This window comes from Pseudoliparis swirei, chromosome 2, assembly GCF_029220125.1.
Source record: "Pseudoliparis swirei isolate HS2019 ecotype Mariana Trench chromosome 2, NWPU_hadal_v1, whole genome shotgun sequence".
Classification (NCBI taxonomy): domain Eukaryota; kingdom Metazoa; phylum Chordata; class Actinopteri; order Perciformes; family Liparidae; genus Pseudoliparis; species Pseudoliparis swirei.
The window spans coordinates 20635147-20661452 of NC_079389.1; the positions used below are offsets into that span (position 1 = coordinate 20635147).

Genomic DNA, 26306 nt, shown 5'->3' on the forward strand with positions numbered 1-26306 from the left:
AAAGGGTTAAAGTTGTACACTCACAAGGTAGTCCCGCCCTAAAGCATCCCCATATGGACCTTAATTTACTAAATGAACATCATGATGTATTGAAGTAGACTTTAAACTAGAGATTGAGACCATGAATTTATGTTTCAAATATTTAATGAGGGAATAAATCAAGAAAAAGTAGCGTCATTTTCTCACAGACTTCTATACAAACCGAGGAGTCGCCCCCTGCTGGCCATTAGGAAGAATGCAGGTTCAAGACACTTCCTCATTGGCTTCCCTTTTCAGACACAGAGGTTGTTCCCTGGTGTGGAAGGTCGTGAGCAGAGCTCTGTGGCCTCCCGGCATCTCTGCTTGAGGCTTGTGGTTCGAGGCTACATTAGCTGCCGCGAGCATGTCGAGTTGCATTCTGGGAAAAAAAGTATTCAAAATTTGAACTTAAATATATAAAAAAGTTGATATTTCTTATATGTTTGACACAGTGAAAAACATATAAGAAATATCAACTTTTTTATATATTTAAAGGGCTATTTAGGTAGTCAACAAACAAACATAAAGTACCTCACACTTAAAGTTGGGAAACAATATTAATTCTAATAATTTTCTGGAGGTTTTAATTGCTGGGGTCAAATTGACCCCGAGAGTAAAATATGTTAGTAAATGTGAAGGTAACAGGAGGGTTAAGTGGATATTTTCCAAATAAAAAGTCTCTTTACCACATTTCCTCCACATGGATAAGAGTTTTTTATAAAAATAAAACAAAAATAAATACACTTGTTGTGTCCGACTCACACTGCTGACACGTCACGGCTTCAGACAAACTTTAGATTTAATTTTTTTAACAGAATTGTAGATTTTATCTCTCATCTCCGAAATTGAAAACGCACATGAAGTACTCTTTTTAAGGCCAGTGTGAACAGGAGGAACGATCACAAGCAAGCACATCGTGATTTGAAACATTGAAAACCTACCGGTTGAACAGTTGTTGCTTCTGATGGTAACTTCTCAGTTCATCGGCGGATTGAAAACACAGCAGTAGAAAAAGTCGTTGAATGAGAAACATTTTTTTTTAAACAAACCTGTGTTTTTGTGTGAGTTCAAGTCCAACTTAATCTCAGAGAGGGAGAAACATTTGTCGAAAAACACAAACACACACACACACATACACACGCATTGTTTCCATGGGAACCAAGCAGCCACTCTGCTCTTCAATAGCGAGCGAGCCGAGGTAGATGGCTATTGTGTCGTGTGTGTTTGGGGGGTTGTGGTTCGAGAGGGGTTAGAGGGGGGGGGGGGGGGGGGGCAGTATTAAACAACGCACTAGACAGATGAAAGCCCTGCACATCCTTGAATCTAATCATAATTTAGTCATCACTACAAGATGAGCAAAATAAAGAAGGAAATAGGCAAGACGGGACAGAGAGGGAACTGAGTGCATGAGTCAAGGGAAAGGGGGGGGCGGGCGGGGGAGGGGGGGATTGATGTTAGATGGAACATGATGGAGCCTCGTGCACAGAGATGGTCTTATTTCTAAAAACTGAAGCTTATTTGTTGCATCCATCTGTATCCAGGCACTTAGTCTAAAAGGATTTCTGTGGCAGAGACAGTGGACTCAGTCATGAGAGCTGGACGTCCACTCAAGCCTTTTTTTTTTTTTTCATGTAGAAATCTGACAAATAAAATAACAAACGCCGGAACGTACACGGAGAGAGAAAGAGACAACATTGGAATACATCTTTCTCTCATTAAGAGGAATGTTTGTTTGCTGGGAGGATAAAGTTGCCCCTGTAGAAATGTGTTGAATAGAATGAATGTCAAATCCTGGTTGAAGACGTTTCCACCTTTTATTAATTTGCTTCTAATCAACATGTTTCAGAATGAAATATTTTTTTTGGAGACGTGCAGGACTGTTGTCCGACAACAATGCTGCAGGGAGAGTGCCTCAGTAGAGCCCATTAGGGCGGCCTGACCCGCCTCTCCTTCACTGGAGAGAACTTTTGAAGCGAATCCAGACAAAGAGCATTCAGAGAAAGGATGATGATGAGGAAGAGGAGGAGGCCCGACTAGGGTTTGTTCTCAAATGGGCTCATGGAAGCTTGATATTTCTTGGATTGGAGCTGCTGATAATCAGTAATTTGTTCTCATATTTGGAATAATCCAATTTACCCTTCGCCTCACAAGACACCAAGAAAATGTTTAATTGTTTCCCTGAAAATTTTATTCTGAAGTGAATTCCTTAATTCCTTAATTTTCTTTTTTTATGGAAAGTCATTGTCAATATTGTTTGACAAAAGTGGTATTGGATACCAAATAATTACACCCTGTACATAATATTGTTTCATTCAATTTCCCAGTAATAATGGAGTTATGAAGATTCCCATGTTGATGGTTTGGCTTGAGTTATTTTGGGTCTTCAAAGTTGGTTTAAGATTCACTTGCAACAAGACCTCAAGACTTATAGATACAATCATGTACACTACCGTTCAAAAGTTTGGGGTCATCCAGACAATTTCGTGTCTTCCATGAAAACTCACTTTTATTTATCAAATGAATTGAAAATTGAATAGAAAATATAGTCAAGACATTGACAAGGTTAGAAATAATGATTAATATTTGAAGTATTAATTTTGTTCTTCAAACTTCAAGCTCAAAGGAAGGCCAGTTGTATAGCTTATATCACCAGCATAACTGTTTTCAGCTGTGCTAACATAATTGCACAAGGGTTTTCCAATCAGATATTAGTCTTCTAAGGCGATTAGCAAACACAATGTACCATTAGAACACTGGAGTGATAGTTGATGGAAATGGGCCTCTATACACATCTGGAGATATTTCATTAGAAACCAGACGTTTCCACCTAGAATAGTCATTTACCACATTAACAATGTATAGTGTGTATTTTTGATTAATGTTATCTTTATTGAAAAAACAGTGCTTTTCTTTGAAAAATAAAGACATTTCTAAGTGACCCCAAACTTTTAAAAGGTAGTGTACTTCTGGTTTTAAATGATAACATTGAGAAATCGCCGATCAATCGGTGACATTTCTATCACAAACAGTAGCCTATACTTATACATGATAACATATAGAACTAAATAAAAGTTTGCACACTGGAGTTTGGTTTTAAAAGCAGTTGTAATCTTATAGTCCATTTCAGTTTAAAAAAAAAGTGTGCTGCGCTGCAGCGTTTCACACATACATACAAACTCCTTTTTAGTTTTCTAGAGGTATTGTACCACCAAACAGATTTATAACATATGTATTCAAGTGTAATAAATGAAACTGCATGTCTATGATATTGAAAATGGACAAGATTGATTCACATGTATGTGTTTAAAAAAAAAGAAAATGTCCTTTATTGGCCCCGTATTGATTAAGCCCTTTGTTGGATCGAAGTTGGAGCAGATGTACTGCGACCCGACCGACGGACGTTTCTCTCTGCTAGACACTTTGGGTTTTGGAGCAGCTAAGCAGTCAATTAGGGAGGGACTATTCTCCACCTCTGCTTTGTCCTCTGCTCCTCTTTCCATCTTGTGTCATGACCTTTCTTTGTGAGACTAAATAAATTGCATCACCTCCTACTATCAACCGTAGCATTGATCATGGCTTTTAGGGAAATTATTATTATGTAGAAATGAGGGGAACACCCTATGTATAACAGGAATACTTAAAAAATTAAAAAATTAAACAAAAATGCAAATGTTTCGGTGTCGTGAAACCTTCATGGGAAAATTTGCCCAACTGGATCAATGTCACTGTTATTGGATCAATATCACTGTTATTGGATCAATATCACTGTTATTGGATAAATCACAAGCATCCCCGAATATAATAAAAAGAAATACAAATTAATAAAGTAATAAAAAATAATAAAGCAATTAAAAGTAATAAAACAGTAATGAAAAAGTAATTAAGTAAATAAAAGTAAAAAAGTAATAAAAAAGTAACAAGGTAATAAAAAGTAAAAAAGTAATACAAAAGTAATATAGTAATAAAAAGTAAAAAGTAATAAAAAAGTAATACATTGATAAAAAGTAATAAAAAAGTAATAAAGTAATAGAAAGTAAAGTTTTTTTTTAATAAAAGGTAAAAAAGTAATACAAAACAAAAACTAAACTAAAAATTAATAAAGTAATATAAAATTATAACAAATAAAAAAATTATAAAAAATTAAAAAGTAATAAAACGTAATCAAGTAATAAAAGTAATAAGAAGTAATAAAGTTATTTTTAAAAATAAAGTAATAAAAAGAAGAAAAAACTGTTTAAAAAGTAATACAAAATTAATACAAAAGTAACACAATAATTAAAAAGTAATAAAGTAATAAAAAGTAATGAAAAAGTAAAAAAGTAATAAATAAGTAACAAAGTAGAAAAAAGTAATAAAGTGATAAAAAGTTTTTAAAAACCATCTGGTCAGGTCATGTCAGGAGAAAAGGCGGAAAGACGACAGAGTGAGAGATCTGGCACAATATTCCTTAATGTTGTGTTACACCCATTACATATAAATATCTTAATTCTTGTAATTGATTTAATTGAATGTATCAAACTGTATTTAAATGTGTCACCTCTAAGAAGGGCTTGAATCATTTCTTTGAGTGCATGACCTTTGAAACAGAATATTGTCAATTTATTTATTTATTAGAAATAGCTGGAAAAAGAAGAAAAAAACTCCAGTATGCCTCACTGTGGTAATAGGGATAATGAAGCTAGTCACAAGTTTCATTTTACATTAATGATGTTGTTGTTTCACCATTGAGGTTGTGTTTTCATTCAGTTATGTGTGCCTCAGTAATGACCTTCATTGTATATGTTTATACCGAGGAAGCTATTTTCAGGACAAACCAAAAGTATCTGACATGTAAATGTGACCCGATTCCCACATAAACCAAACATGTAAAAGATTGTCATGCGTTGAGTTTTAATAATATCCGGATCTATTTCACCATTTATCGGTCTCTTTTGTATTCATTCATAACATTTCAATGGCTTATAAAATATCATTCATTCATTTATTTACCTTTAATTACTTTCACGATGCATTGATTGTGCAGTTACATTACCAGTGAGTAAACGACACAGTACCCGGAACCTTTATCCTGTAGCCCCAGTTGCCTTCAGGGCGCTTTATCGCTGACGGACTGGCAAAATGACATAGTGGTAAACACAGTAAGGTGAGTCTGATTTATATTTGTACTGCTCGCGAACGCACCGCATTCACAACAAGACGGCGGCATGAATCAACCTGCGCGCGACGCGAAGGACACGAGCGAGCCGCCAGTTCCAACTGCAAAGGGAGAAAGGGAGCGAGGATGGAGAGAGAGAGAGGGGGGGGCTAGCGTTAGCTTCTCGCTACGGAGCCCCACTGACATCACGCCGGCTCTGGGTGAACACAGGCCGCGCTCGGTGCGCCTTCGTGGGGGTTAATCCTTGTTTTCACGGCGCTGTGCGCGGGACGGGTGACACGCGTCGGCTTCCGTAACCCGCTGAACGTCGCTGCGCGAGAGGCTGACCGTGGCCTCACCTCTGTGGGTGTTTACTAAGACAACAACAGCGCTGTGGGCCGGTTGTTGTTGTTGTTTTCGTGTCTGATTGCTGCTATCCTTGTATTAAATTCATGTAATATTAATATGTGACGTCACTTTAGCAATGTAAAGATGAACCGACCATTAATATTATAAAATAATTATTAAATATTATAATATAATATTATTAAATAATATTATATTATTGTATTATAAAAAATAATAGATACAAGTTTAAATTGACATTTAAGCGGTGTTGAGGTTACGTTTGCTATAACTGCTCCCAGGGCTAGGATGTATAAAGAAAGAAAAACAAACAAACCTGACAACATTATACGTAATATAAATGCACATATGGAGGAGCAGTGCCAGTGGGAGGAGTCACGTGGTTGAATAGGGCGTGGTTGAGGATAATGATGACATCATGGCAAATCTGTTGGGACAGGATGTTAAATAATGAATGTAATGTTTTTAATCATTACTACAGTGGACGTCTCTGCAAAGCTGATACACCTGTATTTGTGCAACTATTTTAATGTTTGATCATTCATTGAAAAGATTGTTTAAGTTTGACCACACACACGCACACAGAGACACACACACACACACACTGCATTGCTTTGCAAATGTGAACTTTTGAGATGTAAAAAATATATTAAATTTGATTGAATTGCTCTGTCAGCCTCTTTTTAAAATCTTTTTTTGTTTTTTTGCATTTAATACAATTAGATGGGAATTACATTGAAGATAATGAAAAAAATTAATTGTGAAAAAGGCAAACAGTTGAGCGGCTTGGCCGTTTCATTGTCCCGGTTCTATTCAGCAATGGTGTGCAGCTCAATGCCTATAAGTTAATAAAAGCCCAATTAGAACTCATAAAGAGCCTTCAACTCTCCGCCATCCCTCCGGTGACATCTTTCCTTTGCACCTCACCAACAAATCATGACAGATAACTTGTCAATATTCAACTTTATCGCCCGGGCCACGACGAGAAATTCAATTGGAGTGATGTAATGGCCTTTAAATAATTAATATGTAGAGAAAAGTAAAAGAGCTGTGGAGGAAAAGAGAAAGCGATGAGGGCGAGGGAGCTCAAATAATAATGATGATGATAGATATAGATATAGATATGGAGGGAGGGAGAGAGAGAGAGAGAGAGCGCGAGCTTCCTGCTCAGTCTGCTGATAGGAGGAGGAAGTCGAGTATTATTTCATGTGAGGGAGGACGAGGGTGTCCGTTTGCCGAGGAGGAATCCGCGTCGCTGCGGCCTCGGATGAAGACGCTGTCGGTAGGTCGCCGCTTCAAGTTATCGAAGGGTCCTCTGTGATATTTAACCAGCGGTAATACAGCAGAAAACAAATATTTACTATGTAAAGATGTGGCAGGGTAACGTTTACCTGAGCAGGGAATGAATTCTCTCTGTTTGTGTGAATCTGAGCTTCTCCTTGCTTTGTTTACATAGCCGTGCATGCTAGTGCATGCTCTTAAGTTTTTAATTCATTTAAAATAGCGGCTCCAGTCTCCTCTTATCCGACTTCCCTCTCGGCGAAGCCCCCCCGTGGAGAGTTTAAGCGAGGCGCCTGAAACACAATTTGGTTTTCTCGCTGATTCGATCCCTCTCTCCTCGCCGTCGGACGTGTTTAAGTTCTTTGCTTTTCCGCGGCACGCTTCCTCTTAACCGTTTCTCTTTTCTCTCCCTTCCGTTTCTTACAGCTGAGCCATGAATCGCCTCCATCTGATGACTTCACAGCCACCTGACGACGGGCTTGAATAAGCAGCCCCTGAGAACATCAGTCCGCGGGGGGATTTCACCGTTGCCCAAAGTGTGTGTGTGTGTGTGTGTGTGTATCTGGCCAAGTAGTGTAGTTTGCCGCCCAAATTGGCTTGATTTTCCGGAGTCCCAGGCTACTGCCAGGCCTGTTTAGCTCTGGCATAGAGCCGCCGCAGATCCTCCCCCGAAGGCTGTAACCTTGGATGAAGGCCTGGCGTTGTGAAGCCCGTCGGCTCCCCGGCTCTTCCTCACCCGGCTCTTCCTCATCCCGATCTTCGCTCGCGTCGGCCCGCCGGTGGGGTTCGTCGGACGTGTGAATGACGCTAACCGGGTCTTCGGGTCCATTCTGGAAAGCCGTCTAGTTGCGAGAGTCCTCGCTCAAGGGGGCGCTGGGGAGGCCCCCCGCCATGGAGGCGCTCGAGCAGCTCGACACGGCGGGCGACATCAGCCCGGCCCTCGAGGCCACCGAGGACTTCATCCACTGCATGGACGGGGTCCGAGGCCAGGGGCCGAGCCGCGCTCCGCCGGGGGCCCTCCGGCCCAAGCAGCCGCGGGAGGTTTCCAGCGCCGCGCTGGGGAAGCTGAGCTCCAGCGGCGTGTGGGGCCTGCTGGCCCGGGAGCAGCCGGAGGTGGGGCCCCTGGGCCTGGCCTGGGCCGACAACTTCAGCGTCTTGGGGCTGGGGACGGGCTCGAGGCCCGGCAAGAGGAGCCGAGCGCGCTCCACCAACGACCTGGCGGCCCACACCAAGGAGTGCACCGCCATCAACGCCGCCAACTCCTCGTCCAAATCGGCCTTCAAGAAGGGACACAACCGGTCCAGGTCGGACGTCAACTACCGGCCGTCGGCCTACACGGACAACGGGCTGCCCGCGGTGGACTGCAACACCCTGAAGAACATGATCCTCAACCAGCGGCCAGAGGGTGAGTTCACACACGCGGCGCGGGGCGCTTGCGTCGTGGGATGCAGAAGGCGTTTGTCGGGCTGAAATTATTTGGATGATCTTTGGGTTTTAGACAAATAAGGATATTTGAGGTTCACTAATGCAGGACACTGATGTACTTCCATCCACATGGTTCCAATCGAGACAAATATCTGACATCAGTGAAATATTTTACCGGTTTGGATCGATTAATTTCCAATGTCCATAGTTTAAAAAATTAAATATTATCCCACTTATATATAGGCTTCACATAAAATATCTTCTTTCAAGCCTCAATTTTTGCTGTTTTTGCTGCCGCCATCTGAGGGAATAAATCAAGTGAGAAGTCGAGTTATTTTCTAATTTACTGATAGAATTTGATTTATGTTCACATGCAGAGGAGTCGCCTCCTGATGGCCATTAAAGATATTGCAATATTGCATATTTAAAGGACCCATATTATGCCCATTTTTCCACAAGTTCATATGGTTCCTTGGGGTCTTAATGAAATGTTTGTAACATATTTTGGTCAAAATACCACAAGAATCATTTCAAACAGCACCCTTTTTACCCTGTCAAAAACACCTCCCCACAGATTAACCTGTTTTGAGTGCCTGTTCCTTTAAATGCTAATGAGCCAGCTCCCCCCCCCCTCCTCCACGAGATGCGCTCGCCTAGCTGCTGCCTGCCCAGCTAGCCATTACCTTTGTAGAAATATGGCTACTGCAGATGAAGATAGCGTCGTGCAACCATCTCGTTTTGAACCAGAGTCAGACCCTGAATAAGAAGAGGCTCCCGAACAAGTTCCAGAAGTTAGGGCTCAACAGGACGTTTCTGAATGTCACTTCTACGTTCATAATATGTCCCCTTTAAGACATTTCGGTGTCGGAGAGATTCACCTCCATTGTGTCAAAACCTTTGAGAAACGTTTCCTCGAGCCACAAAGCTAAGTGGTAAATAGTACGCATCTTAATTTGGGTTGACCCTTTTTAATTGCATCGGATTTGCCTAATTGGACATTTGCGGCACGAAGAGCTGTTTGTTTGTTGTTGCTTCGGCTCTGTGAAGGCGGCGCCCCCCCCCCCCCCCCCCCATCAGTCCATTCCCTACCTGTCGGGGACGTACACACCTCCCTCCCTCCCTCCACAGAGCTTTCTCAGCCGTTGAGAGGCTTTTCGGAGGATGGAAGTCTCTGGACTATTGGCGCTGCCGATCGGGGCGTATGCCGTACTTATGTTGAAGCATCCTCAGAGAAAGCAATAATGATAGAAGATGATGATAAGTTGAAATGACACAGCTGTGCTACGACGGTCAGTATTCAGGCAGCGGGCTCCACACACACACACAGCATTTGTTTGTGTGTGTGTGTGTGCTTTGGCCATCTGAAGGCCTAAGGAGATCCAAAGGGATCCTGGGGGATAATAGCCTGTAATCCTGTCAGCAAATGGACTCAAATGAGGCGAAAGAAGAGGCAACCCAATTACCCGGCCCCTGATACTGGCAGGATTATTTAGTATTAGCATATGTGTGAAAAGGCATCGGGCTATTTAGTTTGGCTCGACGTGCACTGAAAGGAGAGAAGTAGGAAAAGAACGGTAATAAGCAGAAGGCAGAGTGATTTAGCTCGGCCTCGCGACGTCTCTTCATTCACATCGAGAGAGAGGGAGAAAAGAAAAAAAAGTGGCCTGTTTGCCTTTCCATTAGTGACAGCTGGGGATGTTTAGATGGTAAATGGAAATGATTATATACACAATAAACAAGGATATATGGGACCAAATAAGCTGCATTGTGTTTTCTAACATTGCCAACTAAAGGCGGCATTCATCTGTTTGTGTTTATTATTATTATTATTACTATTATTGTTATTGCTGTTGAGTATTTTTTATTATTTTGCAAGGATTATATTCATTAAAGTTCAGGGTCCATTTAAGGAAACAGTTTTTAAGATTGTTTTTTTGCTGGTAGTTCAATCAAACGTCAAAGTGTTCAATGACAAAATACGCTGAGGAAAACTACCGTATCAGCAGAATTTAATACTCCGTCCTCTGAACAACCAGAGGCTATTGGCCGTCAGCACAAACACACAGTTACTTACCACGTTTGAACATGCAACAGAATCATGAAAAATACAACTTTACACTCTCTGATGCCACTGGTACCGAGGAAGGGTTATTTAGAGGAAGCAATTAGTCAATCGACAAAACACGAATCATCAAAAATCTGGATAAAAATGACAAATAATTGCTGGCTCAGGCCTCTGACATGTGTGAATTTGCTGCTTCTCCATGTTTCTATTCCAACTCAGATGTCATTGTGTTTTTAGTTCAGAAGAAGAAGCTATTTGAAGGTACCACCTTGGGCCGTGATGATTGGGGCATTTTAGTTGAACCCTTTACTAAGTCCTGCCCCTGCAATGGAAGTGTTCGCAAACTAACAGTATGCTACACACACACACACACACACACACACACACACACACACACACACACACACTGATCGTGTAGAGCGGCTGTGAGCAAGAAAAAGTCTCATCGCTTTGTATGCAGTCATGCGTTCTCTGTTTCATTTCCTGTTTCTGAATGCACCTATCACACACACACACACACACACACACACACTTGAATGCAGCTTTTAAATGCTGATGTTGACTGATGTGCTAGTTCTTACTTCTGCACTTCTCACCCAGTGCATGCTGGGATAGCTTCACCCCGCTATGAACCTAAACAGGACAGATGTTGTCGGTTCCGAGTGGACGGTGCCCCCTCTCTCTGTCTGTGTGTGTGTGTGTGTGTGTGTGTGTGTGTGTGTGTGTGTGTGTGTGTGTGTGTGTGTGTGTGTGTGTGTGTGTGTGTGTGTGTGTGTGTTTGTTTGTGTGGCCACAGGTGTTGCCTTCTGTTTCCTTTCCATTTGCAGTCTACGGTGGGCGTCTGTTAGACTCTAAATTCTCGTGTAATATCATCGAGGTCCTGATGGCCTTAAAGGCGGCAGTGGGTTATAGTTTGTTTGGAGTCCTGAGGAAACAAAACGGTTGATTCTGGTTGACGGCTGAGACGATTACCAGAGTGTGATGTCGAAACCTACCAGGTGGAGATGAAGGCTAATTGAACGGAGCGCTGTTCCTCGCCGCGATGCCTAATTCTCATCTCGGCCCCATCGAGCGTGAACACTGCCAATCAGCCACTCCTGATTCCAGCTGCAAAACTCATTTGCATATTAATTTTATCCCCTTAGCGACGAGAAATAAGGTTTGTTAACATGCAAAGTCTGAGATCCGGAGTGACGCCACGTCCGCTGCTGTTTTGATAAGATTGATGAGGCTCTCGACCCGCCACAGGAGCCGTGGAGTATTTTCCCTTTTCCCTCCTCGGGTGATTTAGCGCGTTAACGAAACAAAATGTAATACCAGCCAATTAGACGGCTCCTAGTGGGGTGGGTGTTGCAATTAAATCGGATTGCTGCGCACGGTGATTGCTGCGATTCTTAAGTAAACCTGTCAACCCACTAAAAGGGGTCTACATAAGTTACAACTGGGCTAAATGAAGCTGACGGGTTGTTTTTGTCTTTCTTTTCCAGGTAACCGATAACCGTTGTTTTAACATTTTAGTCTCAATGTGAAGCGGGTCCTAACTGCCGTCTGAAATAAAGTAGATGGCATACTGTCTGCGTAATGATCGTACACAACCTCAACTTAAAAAACTGTTACTTGTATCAACTTTTAGATGTTTATTTGTCTTTTGACCTGCAAATTACCAACTCAGTGGCTTGCACACAACTCTGATGTATTTTCTTTGAGTCCCGCGTCAAGGAGTGTCCAGAGAGTCCCATGTTGAGGAGAGTTGAGAGAGTCGAGAGAGACTCATGTGGAGGAGAGAGTCCCATGTTGAGGAGAGTCCAGAGAGACTCATGTGGAGGAGAGAGTCCCATGTTGAGGAGAGTCCAGAGAGACTCATGTTGAGGAGAGTCCAAAGAGACTCATGTTGAGGAGAGTCCAGAGAGACTCATGTTGAGGAGAGTCCAAAGAGACTCATGTTGAGGAGAGTCCAAAGAGACTCATGTTGACGAGAGTCCAGAGAGACTCATGTTGAGGAGAGTCCACAGAGACTCGTGGAGGAGAGAGTCCCATGTTGAGGAGAGTCCAAAGAGACTCATGTTGAGGAGAGTCCACAGAGACTCGTGGAGGAGAGAGTCCCATGTTGAGGAGAGTCCAGAGAGACTCATGTTGAGGAGAGTCCAAAGAGACTCATGTTGACGAGAGTCCAGAGAGACTCATGTGGAGGAGAGTCCCATGTTGAGGAGTGAGTCCAGAGGGAGTCCAGAGAGTCCAGAGAGACCCAGTTCGAGGAGAGAGTCCCATGTCGAGGAGAAAGTCCAGAGAGACTCATGTGGAGGAGAGAGTCCCATATCGAGGAGAGTCCAGAGAGTCCCATGTCGAGGAGAGAGTCCAGAGAGAGTCATGTCGAGGAGAGAGTCCAGAGAGAGTCATGTCGAGGAGAGAGTCCAGAGAGAGTCATGTCAAGGAGAGAGTCCCATCTCGAGGAGAGAGTCCGGAGAGTCTAGATTAGAGAGTCCCGCGTCAAGTCTAGAGATCCATATCCAGGAGAGTCCAGAGAGTCCATGTCTATCAGCGACAGATACCATGTAAACTTTTAAATGTTGACAACACCTTTAACGATGACTGTATGATTTATCTTTTTGATATCTTTTCTACTTTTTGAACTGTTTATTCTTTGCTATCTTACATCTCTATGATTCATCTCATTATACAGCCTGTGCAGCAGGTGCTTCTCTCTTCCTCCTTTCTCAGCGGAGACTCAGCGAGCTGAGATTGAAGACAAATTGAGGCCTTCAAGTATGATGAGATCTTGTGTGGCTTCATGAAACGCCGGGCGTTCATCCCGAATACGATCTTTTTAAATACCGCACTTTTCCTTTGGCTCTTGATTCAAATGCTCTCGGCAATCGTTTTCATTTGAGCCTTAACAATACATCGGCAGGCAGACATTGGCTAATGAATAGCTTCAGGCAAATATGATATACACGTACGGTCCACCAAAAATCCACGACCCATCAGGCTCTCATCGCTATCCTTAGGTTTACCTTCAACAGTCTCTAATTTGCCCGTCTGATATCACAGTGGTGTATTTGCTTCGGCCATTTTCTGTTTCTTTAAGAGAACAAATGTACTAAAAAGTCTCAAGGTGCGTTCACACCAAAAGCGAAACTATTTTTTCGCGCGACCGAATCCCATGAAAAGTCAACGTACAGATGCGAGTGGCTGCGATAGACGCGATATTTTCCCGGGCGGCGCGTTTGGGGCGACGCGATGTGGCCGACGCGCTTTCAGCAGCACAATTTTCGCCCCGAGTTGAAATATTTCAACTTTGAGGCGGTCATCTCGCAACTCGGGCCAATCGGCTCTTGAGTTCCGTTCTCGTAGCGCTGGAAGCGGAAGTCTTTCAGACGTAACAGTAACTTCATCGGTGAAAGTAACCGAGCTGTGTGAGCCTAGGGGTGATGTCATGAATACATATATATATATATATTATATTAATGTCATGAACCCAAACACGAGGGCGTTAGTGTGTGGGATGTCCACAACAAGTATAAAGCAGAACTCGTGGTTAGTTATTCCGTGGTGGATGAAGGAAATGATAACGGTCTTTACGGAGACGAGACACAGAGATAAGCCCCGCCCCTCGCGGAGCGTCTCGACGCTTATGGCGTGAACACGGCAAACGGTCGAGCGAGTAAACTCACACGCTTTGGGCGATGCGAAAAATCGCATCGCTTTTGGTGTGAACGCACCTTAATACATCTATCCCAGCGATCTCCTTCACAACACGGTTTCTTCCTGCCCTGGCCACGAGAAACGTTTCCCAGAGGAGCGCCAGCTCACAGCTATCTCTGACCAAAACACCAACGCTCACGTTGGAGACGCGAGCGTCCGATGAGCTACTTTGAGGAGGATACTGTCCCATCTGGATTACGGTTTGGTATTCGAGGGGAAGGGATTTCACAGAGACCCATATGTGCTCTTTGAGTTCAGGCTACAGACCTGCAGTCTCTCTAATGGCCATCAGGGGGCGACTCCTCCGGTAACAGAAATAAGTCGGATTGTATAGAAGTCTGTGAGAATATGACTCTTACTCCTCAATTGATTTATTACCTCAGTTAACAAGAGTTTATGTTCTCTATCTAGTTTCTAGTTGTCTTTAATACAGCTCGATGTTCTTTTATTTAATGATGGCCATTTGGGGTCAAATAGACCATAAAGCAGGGCGTGCTTAAGGACAGGTTGTCGTACACGGCGTCTCTACTAATAATGTTTTAAGTGTGTGTTATGCAACGATGGAATCGTCGGATGAAAAGCAATTTAAATACAAAAACTACTCAAAAGTGTCGTGTGTAGTGCAGTCCTCTGAGGACAGTTAATCGGTGGTAATGTGTCGGTATCAGAATGATTATCACAATTGTTTAGACTTAAATAATAGCATCTGACTTGCTATGTGTATTCAGAATAATGACGCTTTTTGACTCTACTGTCTACACACACACACACACACACACACACACACCAGGGTTCGTAAGGTCATGGAAAACCTGGAAAAGTCATGGAATTTTAAAATGGTCATTTCCAGGCCTGGAAAAGTCATGGAAAAAAGTTAAATCATAAAAGTTTTGGAAAAGTCATGGAAATTTTTTATAATCACGTGTTCGTTTGAGTTCATGGAGTTTGAAATAATTAATGTTTTTTTAAAGAAAGACGCTCAAAATATATACCGGCGTACGCTCTCAATACGCTAAATTTTCTAAATTGTTCACGTTTATACCGAGATTTCAGTTTGGTCATGGAAATTTGGTGTAAAGTCCTGGAAATCCATTTATCTAAATGTGTAAGAACCCTGACACACACACACACACACACACACACACACACACAGTCTTGTTTGGTAAAGTGAATGGGACGCATCAAAGCTCGTCTTTTCATGGATGTGTTATGTCTCTCCCTCTGTCCCTCAGATAAAAGCAGCAGCAGCAGCAGCGTGGTGAAGCAGGGCGCCATGGAGCAGCGCGAGGGGCCCCGCGGCCGCTGGACGGCGTGCCACGCGGAGCTGACGCCCTGCGAGCTCCGGCTGTACACGCTGGACGGCAGCGCCAACCGCCAGCTGGCCACCGCCTTCTCGCTGTCGCACTGCCAGAGCGTGGTGGCGCCGGCGCCGTGCGGCCCGCACGGCCAGGTCGCCCCGCCCGCCGACCAGCGCACGCTGCAGGCGCTGTTCTTCAACAGCACGCGCCTGCAGCTGAGGGCGGCCAGCCAATGGGAGGCGGCGGAGTGGCGGCGGCTGATGTGCGAGAAGGTGCAGGCCGCCCGGCCCGCGAGGCGGGACAACCACCAGCGGAAGGCCGGCGGCGGGGAGAAGCAGCAGCAGGTCGTCGGTTTCCCCGCGTTGCCGTGCTCGACCGACGACGCCCCGACGACGGCGTCCTCGGCGGCGTCGCTGCCCCCCCCGCCCGACTCCGGCGTCCCGAGCAGACCCACCACCCTGCCGCTGTTCACCCAGCGCTGCCAGGACGTGGTGAAAGCCGGCCCCCTCCACCAGCTGACGGAGCGGAACAACCCGCGGGCCCTCACCTTCGTCCTGACCAAGTCGGCCCTGCGGGCGTTCCCCATCGACGGCCGCGGGTCCGTGTCCCAGCCCGTGCTGCAGTACTCCCTGGCCTCCTGCGTGGCCGTGCGGCACGCCCGGGACGCCGAGGGCGGGGAGCCGAGTTCGGACGGAGACGACTGCTTCCAGGTGGTTTTCCCCAGAGAGGCGCTCCGGCTGCGGGCGGACAGTCGGCTCAAGGCCCAGGAGTGGGCGTCGGCCCTGCGGGAGGCGGTCGGGGCGCAGAGGCCGGCCAAGGGGGAGGCGGGAGCGTCGGGAGGAGGAGGCGCGGCCCCCCAGAGCGTGCTGCTGAGGGCCAAACCGGCCAGGGAGAGGAGGCAGCGGGAGGCCCAGAGGGCCAAGAGGCAGTCGGTCACCACGAGTTTCCTCAGCATTCTCACCTGTCTGGCTGTGGAGAAGGGACTGACGGCGCAGAGCTTCAGGTGTGCAGGTAAAGGACACACACACACACACAATATACACACACTGTTGTCTGAGAAGAATGTGTTTTCCCCCTATTTTCCTCTTTTCTTTCAGTCTAATTCGGCTTATTATTCACAATTTCCTCACAAATCCTCGACCGTGTATTAAAGGTCTTCGGGTATCTTTACACTCGGTGCCAACCAGGAGAGACTAAATCAGAGTATAATATGTATTTGGACATAGACATATTTTCCCTTCTTTTAAAGTGTGTTAAAAAACGTAACTTTATTACTGACTTCATATTTGTTTATTTAAATGTAAAAAATAACACAAGGCCAGGATTCTGGTCAAAATCTTCAGCTGTGGTCCAAATGGATGCTTCTGCACGACTGCAAACAAAAATACACGCATGTACGTTATCTATTTATATCGTAAAGAAATAAGATGAAGAAGCAAAATTGCACAATCGCCGACAAATATTTCCGGCCAAATATGAATGCGGTGTTACTCGGTGTAATAGAATATCTTTATGTGGTTGTATTTTAATTCTTCCTCCACCAAAAGCTTCAATATTAGATTTATCTGCTTCACATATAAAAACAAACTGTAATTATTTTACCTTTTTATCCAATTTCTGTTGGGTTTATCAAATGTATATATATAATATATATGTATAATATATTTATAATATTTAATATAAATTTAATATGTATATAATATACATATATATTTGTATGCGCTTTGATATACGAGGGCCGCTCTCTAAACGTAGCTACCTATTCTTATCAGTCAGATCTCACCCGTTGCAGCCGCTCTTCCTCCTCCTTCATCACCATCACCTCTCGTGAGTCTCCGTGCCCCTCGGTCAGCCCCCGGAAATGGCAGGCGGTGCTTTTACTCTCCCTGGGTGTGAAACGTGGTGCTTCCTCCCTCTTTTTTTTACATATTTTTTTTATTAGAGAGGCTTTTGAATAATCGCTGCTCACCTCCCTTCTTTTTAAAAAAATTTGTAACAACTGGTTTATTAATGCAGGTGTGGGGGGTGTGGGGGGGGGGGGTGCTGTTTGAAAGGCCAGCTGAAACGGGGAACAAGCGCAGAGGCCGTCCGGGGCCAACTGATGATAATTGGCAGGCTTAAAGCACCGGAGGAGAGGGGAACACGGGCCGCTGAATGAATGAATGAGAGCGAATGAAAGCGGCCTGGGGGATGCGCCGCCGGTCAGGCTCCGTCGCCGCCGTTTTGATTGAAGGGTTTCTGGGTCGAGCTGGATGGGAGGGACAGCTGGATACTCGCTCGCTCTATACAGAGCACACCTCTGCTCGCTCGCTCCCGTTTATTTCCCTCCTTTTCCTCCCTTTCTTTCCTGTTCCTTTCAACAGGTTCATTCATACACTCGCAGCTTTTTCCCTCTTTTTGTCTCTCTTTCTCCCTCTGACCCCCCCCCCCCCCCCTCCCTCCCTCTCTCATTTCATTTATTTGACTGTATCCCTTCTCGGTCTCCTGCAGTGTTACATAGCAGAGCCTTCAAAAAAGAAAGACGCTTTTCCACCGTTCCGTTTCGAGGCCCGGAATCCCATTTGGGTCCAAACTCGTTATTGCCGGAGTACTTTTGTTCTTGTAGTCTTTTCGTTGAAATTGTTTAATTCTTTACATTTCACTCTCATCAGCTTTTACATAGGATTCTAAAATACAGCGCCCCACTCACCTCTCCTTGGTTAGCAAGCCAGCTCCTTTTCCCCCCCCCTCTTTTTTCAGGTATTTGAAGGTATCTTCAATTATCCTGTGGCGAAGAACCATACATACCTATGGTAATAGACCTGCTGGTCGTTAAATAACTAGTTAATTATTATTAGTCGTAGTATTATTATTATCATTATTATTATTACCGAACGTTTCTCAAATGTGAAGGATTGCTGTATTTGTCAGTTTGATACGATTGCAAATTAAATATTTTCTTCGCGAGCCGTTTATCGAGCGTCGACTTGAGCTCTGGGAACGCCGGGCGGCCATTTTCCTAATTTATGACGACGTATCGACTGAATATTTGCTAAATATATATTCAAAATGTAATTTCGATGACGTGCAACAATCCATTGGTTGCAGCTCCTCCGGTGAGTGTTATGATGTGAGTTATTATTACCTTCGCATTGAAAATGCATAAGGTAATGTTTTGATCGCCGTGTATTTATTTATTTGTATGCGTGTTACTCGCATAAATCAAAAAGTATTAAACCAAATCGCATGAAATTTGGTGGGATGATTGGTTATTATCCGGGGGCCATTTGATTCGATTTTGGGATTGATCGGGTCAAAGGTCAAGGTTAAGGTCATGAAAGGTCAACATCTTCTTTTTACCATAGCACGGTCAATTTCTATCCAATTGGCATGCAACTAATGCCAAAATGTTCATAACTCAATGCCCAATCTTGTGATATGCGAAGGTATGCGCTCTACCGAGTGCCCATTCTAGTTGGTTATGTTAACATCAAAATGTATAAATGGATTCAACTAATTACACATGGGGAATTGCTGTATGTTTGATTTCCTTTTGAAAGAAACGGCTAGTGTTCGTTTGAAGACACACACACACACACACGCATTGTGCAGACTGTGTCTTCAGGTTTGGTGACCCCTGTCGCTGGAGCACATTCTCAGGCCCCCGATGGACCATGTGAATCTGTTGGATGAGGGGGGGGGGGGGGCTTTGGGTGAAGTGGAAATCAGTAGATATGAGGGAATCGAGGAAGTAGGAGGTGAGCGCACATCAAAAGATACACAGTCTCTCTCACACACACACACACAGTCTTATAGTACTCTTCATTTGTGCCCATTTTCATTGGAGTGTTTGGTAAAGTGAAAGGGACACATCAAAGCTCTTAATTTCTGTCATCTTTTCAGTTTTAATTTGCACACGTGTACATAATACACACACACACACACACACACCAGTGTCTCACACAGAGGTGTTGGATTCAAAACCAGCGGTGGGCAGATGAAAGCGTGAGCCCCCTTTTCCTTTCTTTTTTTGTTGCCCCGATGGCACCCCTCTCTCTCTCTTCCCCCTCTCTCTCCACGCCGTCCGCTCACCCCGAGCGGGTCAAAGTGACCCTCTCTCACTACAGAGAGCCGCGGTTCAATCGGTGGACCATTTGAGCTGCGTTTGAATTGCCATTCATGTCTTCCCCGCGTGCCGCTTCTTCTCCGCCGTCCCAGAAAGGACCCGCGAGAGATCAGAGAGGAGGAGGAAGAAGAGGAGGAGGAAGAGAGGAGGAAAGGAGGAGGAGAGGAGGCCGTGGAGCAGAGGGGCGCTTGAGGTAGTTGTTGCCTGAATTATTACAGTTTCAGATGGAAAAAATAATAAATAAAAAAATGCGACGTTCAAGCTCTCGATCACAAAATGCGGAGGAGTTTCACAAAGTGTGATTTTTCTTTTTTACGACGACGTCATAAAAGTATCGGCTCACATTAGACGTGGCAAGCGTTCCCGATGAAGGCGACACTAGGTTCATATATGTATATTTATTTACCCATATTATTATATTTATGTTGTGCATTCTTATGCTACGTAGCTTATTTACCAACAAAAACAAGTGCATACTGTATTTATATTTTATTTATACAGCCTCACAATCTGTTCAGGCTCTCTGGGTTGTTTTGCTGCATTGATTTTCCTTTCATTTTTTAAAGGTCAGCATAAAAATGAATACGCTTGATGTTCGTTTAACCGTGGCAGCCATCGCCCCCGAGCTCTTTATAGACGGCCTCGGTACGTCTCACATGTGTTTTGGTGTGGGCGCGTTCTCTTCCCCGGTCTCATGATATAGAATTTGAGGTTAGGGTTAAAGATTGTTATTTACTTGTTTTCCGTGTCTTCGTTCCTCCGGTATCCGCGGCGGCCGACCGGAGCCGAGGCCGCAGTTGGCCGGAGAGACGAACCCGGCGGTCAGCTCTTTCCTCTAAGTGGCACGCCGTTTCCCCGACCGGTGACCGTCCCCTCGGCCCGCGGGCCCCCGACCAGGGAGCTGTGGTTTCTTTCTGAACGAACATCCAGCCCAACAACAGCAGGAGCTCACTCCTGTAATTAACCTCCACATGAGGGTTCGATCACAGGACTTTGTTGCTTTCTGTCTTATCCACAAGCATTAATTTAATAATTTATGTATATTTTTATATATATAATATATTTCAAATATATATATTTATAATACTTAATATATATTTAATATATGTATATAATATATGTATATATATATATGAATAAATAAATGTCCACTGTTGAAAGTAATTGCCAAAATACCGACAAATTAAAACCCAGATTGCAGTAAACTGGCCAACACATACGTATTGTATAAAATCAATGTATTTTTTTAGATGAATCTATAGTTACAACTCTGGTCCATCGTTCAGTCTCTATGTGGCGCTATCTCTTAACCCATTGGCTGTTGGTCTGATGACGACACGCCTCTTGGGCTACGTGTACGACTGGATTAAAAGAAATATGAAGAAGAAATGTACACTTATTGATCCCCGTGGGGAAATCCTTCTCTGCATTTGACCCATCCTTAGTTATTGGGGAGAGCGGGGATCGAACCGGCTACCTCGTGGTTACAGGACGACCAATTCAAACCAATCCAAATCAGAATCTGTTCACCGTCTCGACGCTCCGTCTTTTAAAGCGCCGACGGGAACGCCGTCCGTCGTTTTTCGGACTCCAGATTCTCGTCCGTGATGCGCGAGCAGTTGACCTGACTTCTTTTTCTTCTTCCTATCACCTGCCTTCATCTGTCCTCGTTTGATCTCACTCTTTTCTTTCCGACGTTCCTCTCATCTCTCAATAGCTTTTTACTCATTCAGTTTCCCCCCTTTTGTCGGCCTGCGTTGCGCTTGTTCTGAAGCACCGGCGACAAAACAGGCCGACACACGTCTCTCTCTCCTCCCCTGCGGCTCGCCTCCCGTTTCCCCCCAAACCGAGATCACAATCTCCCTGTTTTGTTTTTTTATTCTCCTACCTGTGTTCGCTCGCTGTTTTCCTCCGGGCCCCCCGTCCCCTGGATAGGGGTCACCTGTCGCAGGGCTGTGACGCTCAGCTGTGTTTACGTGTATGTGTGTGTGTGTGTGTGTGTATCTCCGTATATTCAAACATCTATGTGTGTGTGTGGTCATAGACCAGGTCCGGGTGTTTGGGCGACGAGTGAACTTTAAAGAGTGGAAAAAGACAAAGCCGAATGAGCGGAGGACGTGTTCGGCCTTTTAGGTCTGCACGACCCTTTTGTCGTGGAAGAGTGTTGTGACTACCGGAAGAACCAGGACTCTGTTATCTGAGGGGTAACTTCAAGGGAGGGTAGATTTAGGCAAACGTGGGAATTATTAGTGGAAGATGCACTAAACCATAAGATTGTACGGCATGGCTCACAGGTACACAGAATCTGTGGTTACAGCCGGTTGAGGGTGGGAGTGGACGCACTAGAGTTAGCTGGACCGAACCAAAAACCAAAGGTTAGGGGGGTGATATTCTCTGCATCTTCAGCAGGTAACAAACCCCGATGAAACCGCTCATCATCATCATCATCATGGATGCACACCACGTCTAGTTCTGTGGATGGAGACTTGACACGTAAAGATAGATTCATGTCTCAACTAGAACGGGCACTCGGTAGAGCGCATACCGTCGCATATCACAAGATTGGGCATTGAATTATGAGCATTGTGGCATTCGTTGAATGCCAATTGGATAGAAATTGACCGCGCTATGGTAAAAAGAAGATTTTGACCTTTTCATGACCTTGACCTTTGACCCGATCGATCCCAAAATCGAATCAAATGGTCCCCGGATAATAACTAATCATCCCACCAAATTGCATGCGATTCGGTTTAATACTTTTTGAGTTATGCGAGTAACACGCATACAAATAAATAAATACACGGCGATCAAAACATAACCTTCCGCATTTTCAACGCGAAGGTAACAATACAGCAGACGTAAGTTTAGTTTCAGTCTGAAATTGGTGACCGAGTAACAGAAGTGTTTATTGCCGTCCCTGAAGGCCACACTGAAAGGTCGGGGGAGCAGCCGGCAGTCATAAAGAATGGGGAGGTGATGCAATCGTTGTTTAAATATACAGTGATGCAAAGTGTTGTACTTTTTTTTTTGTACACACAGATTCGAAAGTCTGGGAAAACACTTCTGATCAGTCTCAATGATTACAAATTCACACAGATGAAATCACAAAGATTCACAAATATATTCCAATGCACACGTGAATAAATTAAGATTCATATAAATGTAATAGAAAAATCAAAAATATATTTCTGCGTTTCTTTATGGATTCGTCTCGTTGTTTGTGGATTTCTATGGATTTATTTATCTCACTGCATTTGTTGACTTTTAAAACTCTTTTATTGACAGTCCTCTTGATGAGCATTTTGACCTTTGGGTGACTCTCGGTCGCCTGTGGTGAATACAGGGCTTATTGTTTCAAGGTTTTCCAGAATCTTTTTCTTTTTATGGTGTAATTGGAAATCACAGACTTGATCTTAAGAAACACCTTCTTACAGGACTTTTCTCTACCCCTCTGTTGTCAGCGCAATAAGTTCCGTTCCCGTTATTTTGTCCACGTCACAACCGCCACGATACAACATATTTTCTTCCGAGGGCCTTTTTCAAAGTATATTTTTACTTGGACTATCTTGTTTAATCATCAGCAGTTTTACTCGACTGGATTAGTGTGATATTTAGAGAGGGGCAATAAAGTGGCAAATATTAACGCCAAGTCATCGGTTTACAGCCTCTTGTGTTCTCCCGATCTCAGCGCCAGCAGGCCGTTCATGCCAAGGACACACACACACACAGTCACACACAGTCACACACACAGTCACACACAGTCACACACACAGTCACAGTCACACACACAGTCACACACACACACAGTCACACACACACAGTCACACACACACAGTCACACACACAGTCACACACAGTCACACACAGTCACACACACAGTCACACACAGTCACACACAGTCACATAGTCACACACACAGTCACACACACAGTCACACACAGTCACACACACAGTCACACACACACAGTCACACACACACACAGTCACACACACACACAGTCACACACACACAGTCACACAAACAGTCACATAGTCACACACAGTCACACACACAGTCACACACAGAGTCACTCACACACACACACACAGTCACACACACACGTGTTGATTCCACGTTCGGGGGGAAGATCGTTGGGTTTGTTTGGTTTTCCACTTTTAACACTTTCTTTAAAAGTGGTTTAAACCGCTTTCCTCGCGGTTCCAGAGACGTGGGACTCGACACTAACGTTTAAAATTGGTCGGCGAAACCGAAACGGCGGTTGACATTTTTAGCCACTTTTATATTTGTTTGTTTTTACGTCGAGACGCTACGCAGTGACGCGTCCAGCTGAGCGATGAACACGTGACAGAATGAAAAGCTCTGAAGCGAGCCGAGCTGAAACTCTTCCTCTTTCCGTCGAGCTCAAAGATGCCGGGACACTTCGCCTCCCCGGAGTTATCTGAGGGATTAACTTCAAGAGTGAAACGTGGTTATTAATAGTAGAAGAAGGAGAATAATCAGTAAGATATCGCTCCCAGCTTTGGACGGACTGAAGGACGTCCGTGTGGTTACTGCCGTTTGAGGGTGGGAGTGGACAGACTAGAGTTAGCTGGACCGAACCAAAAACCAAAGGTTAGGGGGGTGATATTCTCTGCATCTCCAGCAGGTAACAAACCCCGATGAAACCGCTCATCATCATCATCATCATGTATACGCTCCTCCACAAAGAACACCAGCATACCTTCGCATATCACAAGATTGGACATTGAATTATGAACATTTTGGCATTAGTTGCATGCCAATTGGATAGAAATTGACCGCGCTATGGTAAAAATAAGATTTTGACCTTGTCATGACCTTGACATTAATGTTTGACCCGATCGATTCCAAAATCTAATCAAATGGTCCCCGGATAATAACCAATCATCCCACCAAATTTCATGCGATTCGGTTTAATACTTTTTGAGTTATGCGAGTAACACGCATACAAATAAATAAATACACGGCGATCAAAACATAACTTTCCGCATTTTCAATGCGAAGGTAACAATACAGCAGACGTAAGTTTAGTTTCAGTCTGAAATTGGTGTCCGAGTAACAGAAGTGTTTATAGCCGTCCCTGAAGGTCACACTGAAAGGTCGGGGGAAGAAGGTGAGGCGATGCAATCGTTGTTTAAACGGTAAACATACAATATTTAAGTGTAATATTTTTTTCAGCATTTAAAAAGCAGGTGCCACTAATGGGAACTTAAGGCCAGGGATTGGCAACCTGGCAACTGTTACTGTCGAGCTCTGATTCAGGCACTTTACGGGTATCATATGACATATATATTTGTTTATTAAGATGATATCAGCACACACACACACACACACACACACACGTACTTACCCGACGACTTTGTCCTCAGGTTGTCAGCGTCCGGTCGGCCTCTCCAGAGGAAAGGCAAAGTTCTGCTCCTACAGCGGCTGGTACTACTGCCAGAGCTGCCACCAGGACAACTCCTTCCTCATCCCAGCACGGCTGCTGCACAACTGGGACACCAGTAAGCACAAGGTGGGAAAACACACACACACTAAACTAAATGAAAATAACCCGTCTGTCTCAAAATACGATTCTTGCTATTATTCTATAAGTCATTTATGAGCCCCTCGAGCATCAGCAGGGCATCTTCGTCATGTTGTCTTCAAGTTGTCACCTTCCTGACAACTCAACACTTTGAGTTCGCAAGATGGGGTGGTTGGGTTCATGTCTCCATTATTATTGATTAACAATTTGATATCGACCATATTAGAAGTTAACAGACTGACCACAGACGACCGCTTTTAGTGACCACTATTAGTTTACCGATTTAAATTATATATACAACGATACAATCAAAACAAACAAAACTAGAATGGGCACTCGGTAGAGTGCATACCTTCGCATATCACAAGATTGGGCATTGAATTATGAACATGTTGGCATTAGTTGCATGCCTATTGGATAGAAATTGGTAAAAATAAAAATTTCATAAGATTTTGGCCTTTTCATGACCTTTACCTTGACCTTTTACCCGATCGATACCAAAATCGAATCAAATTGTCCCCGGCTAATAACCAATCATCCCACCAAATTTCATGCGATTCGGTTTAATACTTTTTGAGTTATACGAGTAACACGCATACAAATAAATAAATAAATACACGGCGATCAAAACATAACCTTCCGCATTTTCAATGCGAAGGTAACAATCAAACTAAGAAACCGGATTTCTCCAAAAAATCGGTAACATTGATGATGGTGACAATTAAATCATATTTTATGTTCAGAAGAGTTTTAACGGTTAAATATTTTCCCTCGCAAGTTAGCGTAATAGTTTCCTCCGGCCGCGTTCACTAGCGTGAGCCCAGTGGACCGTGTCGGTGACATGGACGCCATGTCGGCGCCAACGCAGGCCAATCGAATGACAGAGACACAATGATCACTTTCCTGATTGTTATAACCCGAACAGATTAGAAATCCATCCATTACTCATGGATCATATGTAATTTCTTAGCGGTACCTGATGCAACACATCGGACCAAAAGAAGATAAACAACCAGCACATTACAGCTCACCTGTCTGAAGGTTATTTTAGAGGTTTTGTGCTCCCCCAGGTGTCCAAACAGGCCAAGGAGTTCCTGGAGTTCGTGTACGAGGAGCCTCTGCTGGACGTCCAGCAGCTCAACCCGTGTCTGTACGAGCACTGCGAGCCCCTCAGCACCGTGCTGCGCCTCCGTCAGCAGCTCCAGTCGCTGAGGGCCTACCTGTTCAGCTGCCGGGCAACCGTCGCCGAGGACCTCCGACGAAGGTGGGTCGGCCGGCGACGCGAAGGCTCTTCGTGAACACGCGTCCTTCACACATCGTACGGGTTCCTGCGGTCATGGAAAACCTGGAAGAGTCATGGAATTAA

The 26306-nt window shown here is 44.3% G+C and overlaps 1 protein-coding gene across 3 annotated transcripts in view; it reads left to right on the top strand.

Annotated features, from left to right (window-relative positions):
* The first annotated feature begins 5122 nt into the window (after positions 1-5122).
* Positions 5123-26306, top strand: part of plekhm3 (pleckstrin homology domain containing, family M, member 3) — a 41505-nt gene continuing 20321 nt past the window's right edge. For 2 of the 3 annotated variants that reach the window (XM_056429813.1, XM_056429834.1), the window contains exons 1-5: positions 5123-5161; positions 7226-8204; positions 15224-16300; positions 24783-24928; positions 26011-26204. In XM_056429813.1, coding sequence (XP_056285788.1) covers positions 7691-8204; positions 15224-16300; positions 24783-24928; positions 26011-26204 — 1931 coding nt within the window. In that variant the 5' untranslated portion in view covers positions 5123-5161; positions 7226-7690. Of the gene's footprint in view, positions 5162-6760; positions 6801-7225; positions 8205-15223; positions 16301-24782; positions 24929-26010; positions 26205-26306 lie in introns of those variants that run through there. The other variant, XM_056429825.1, reaches the window with a different exon arrangement.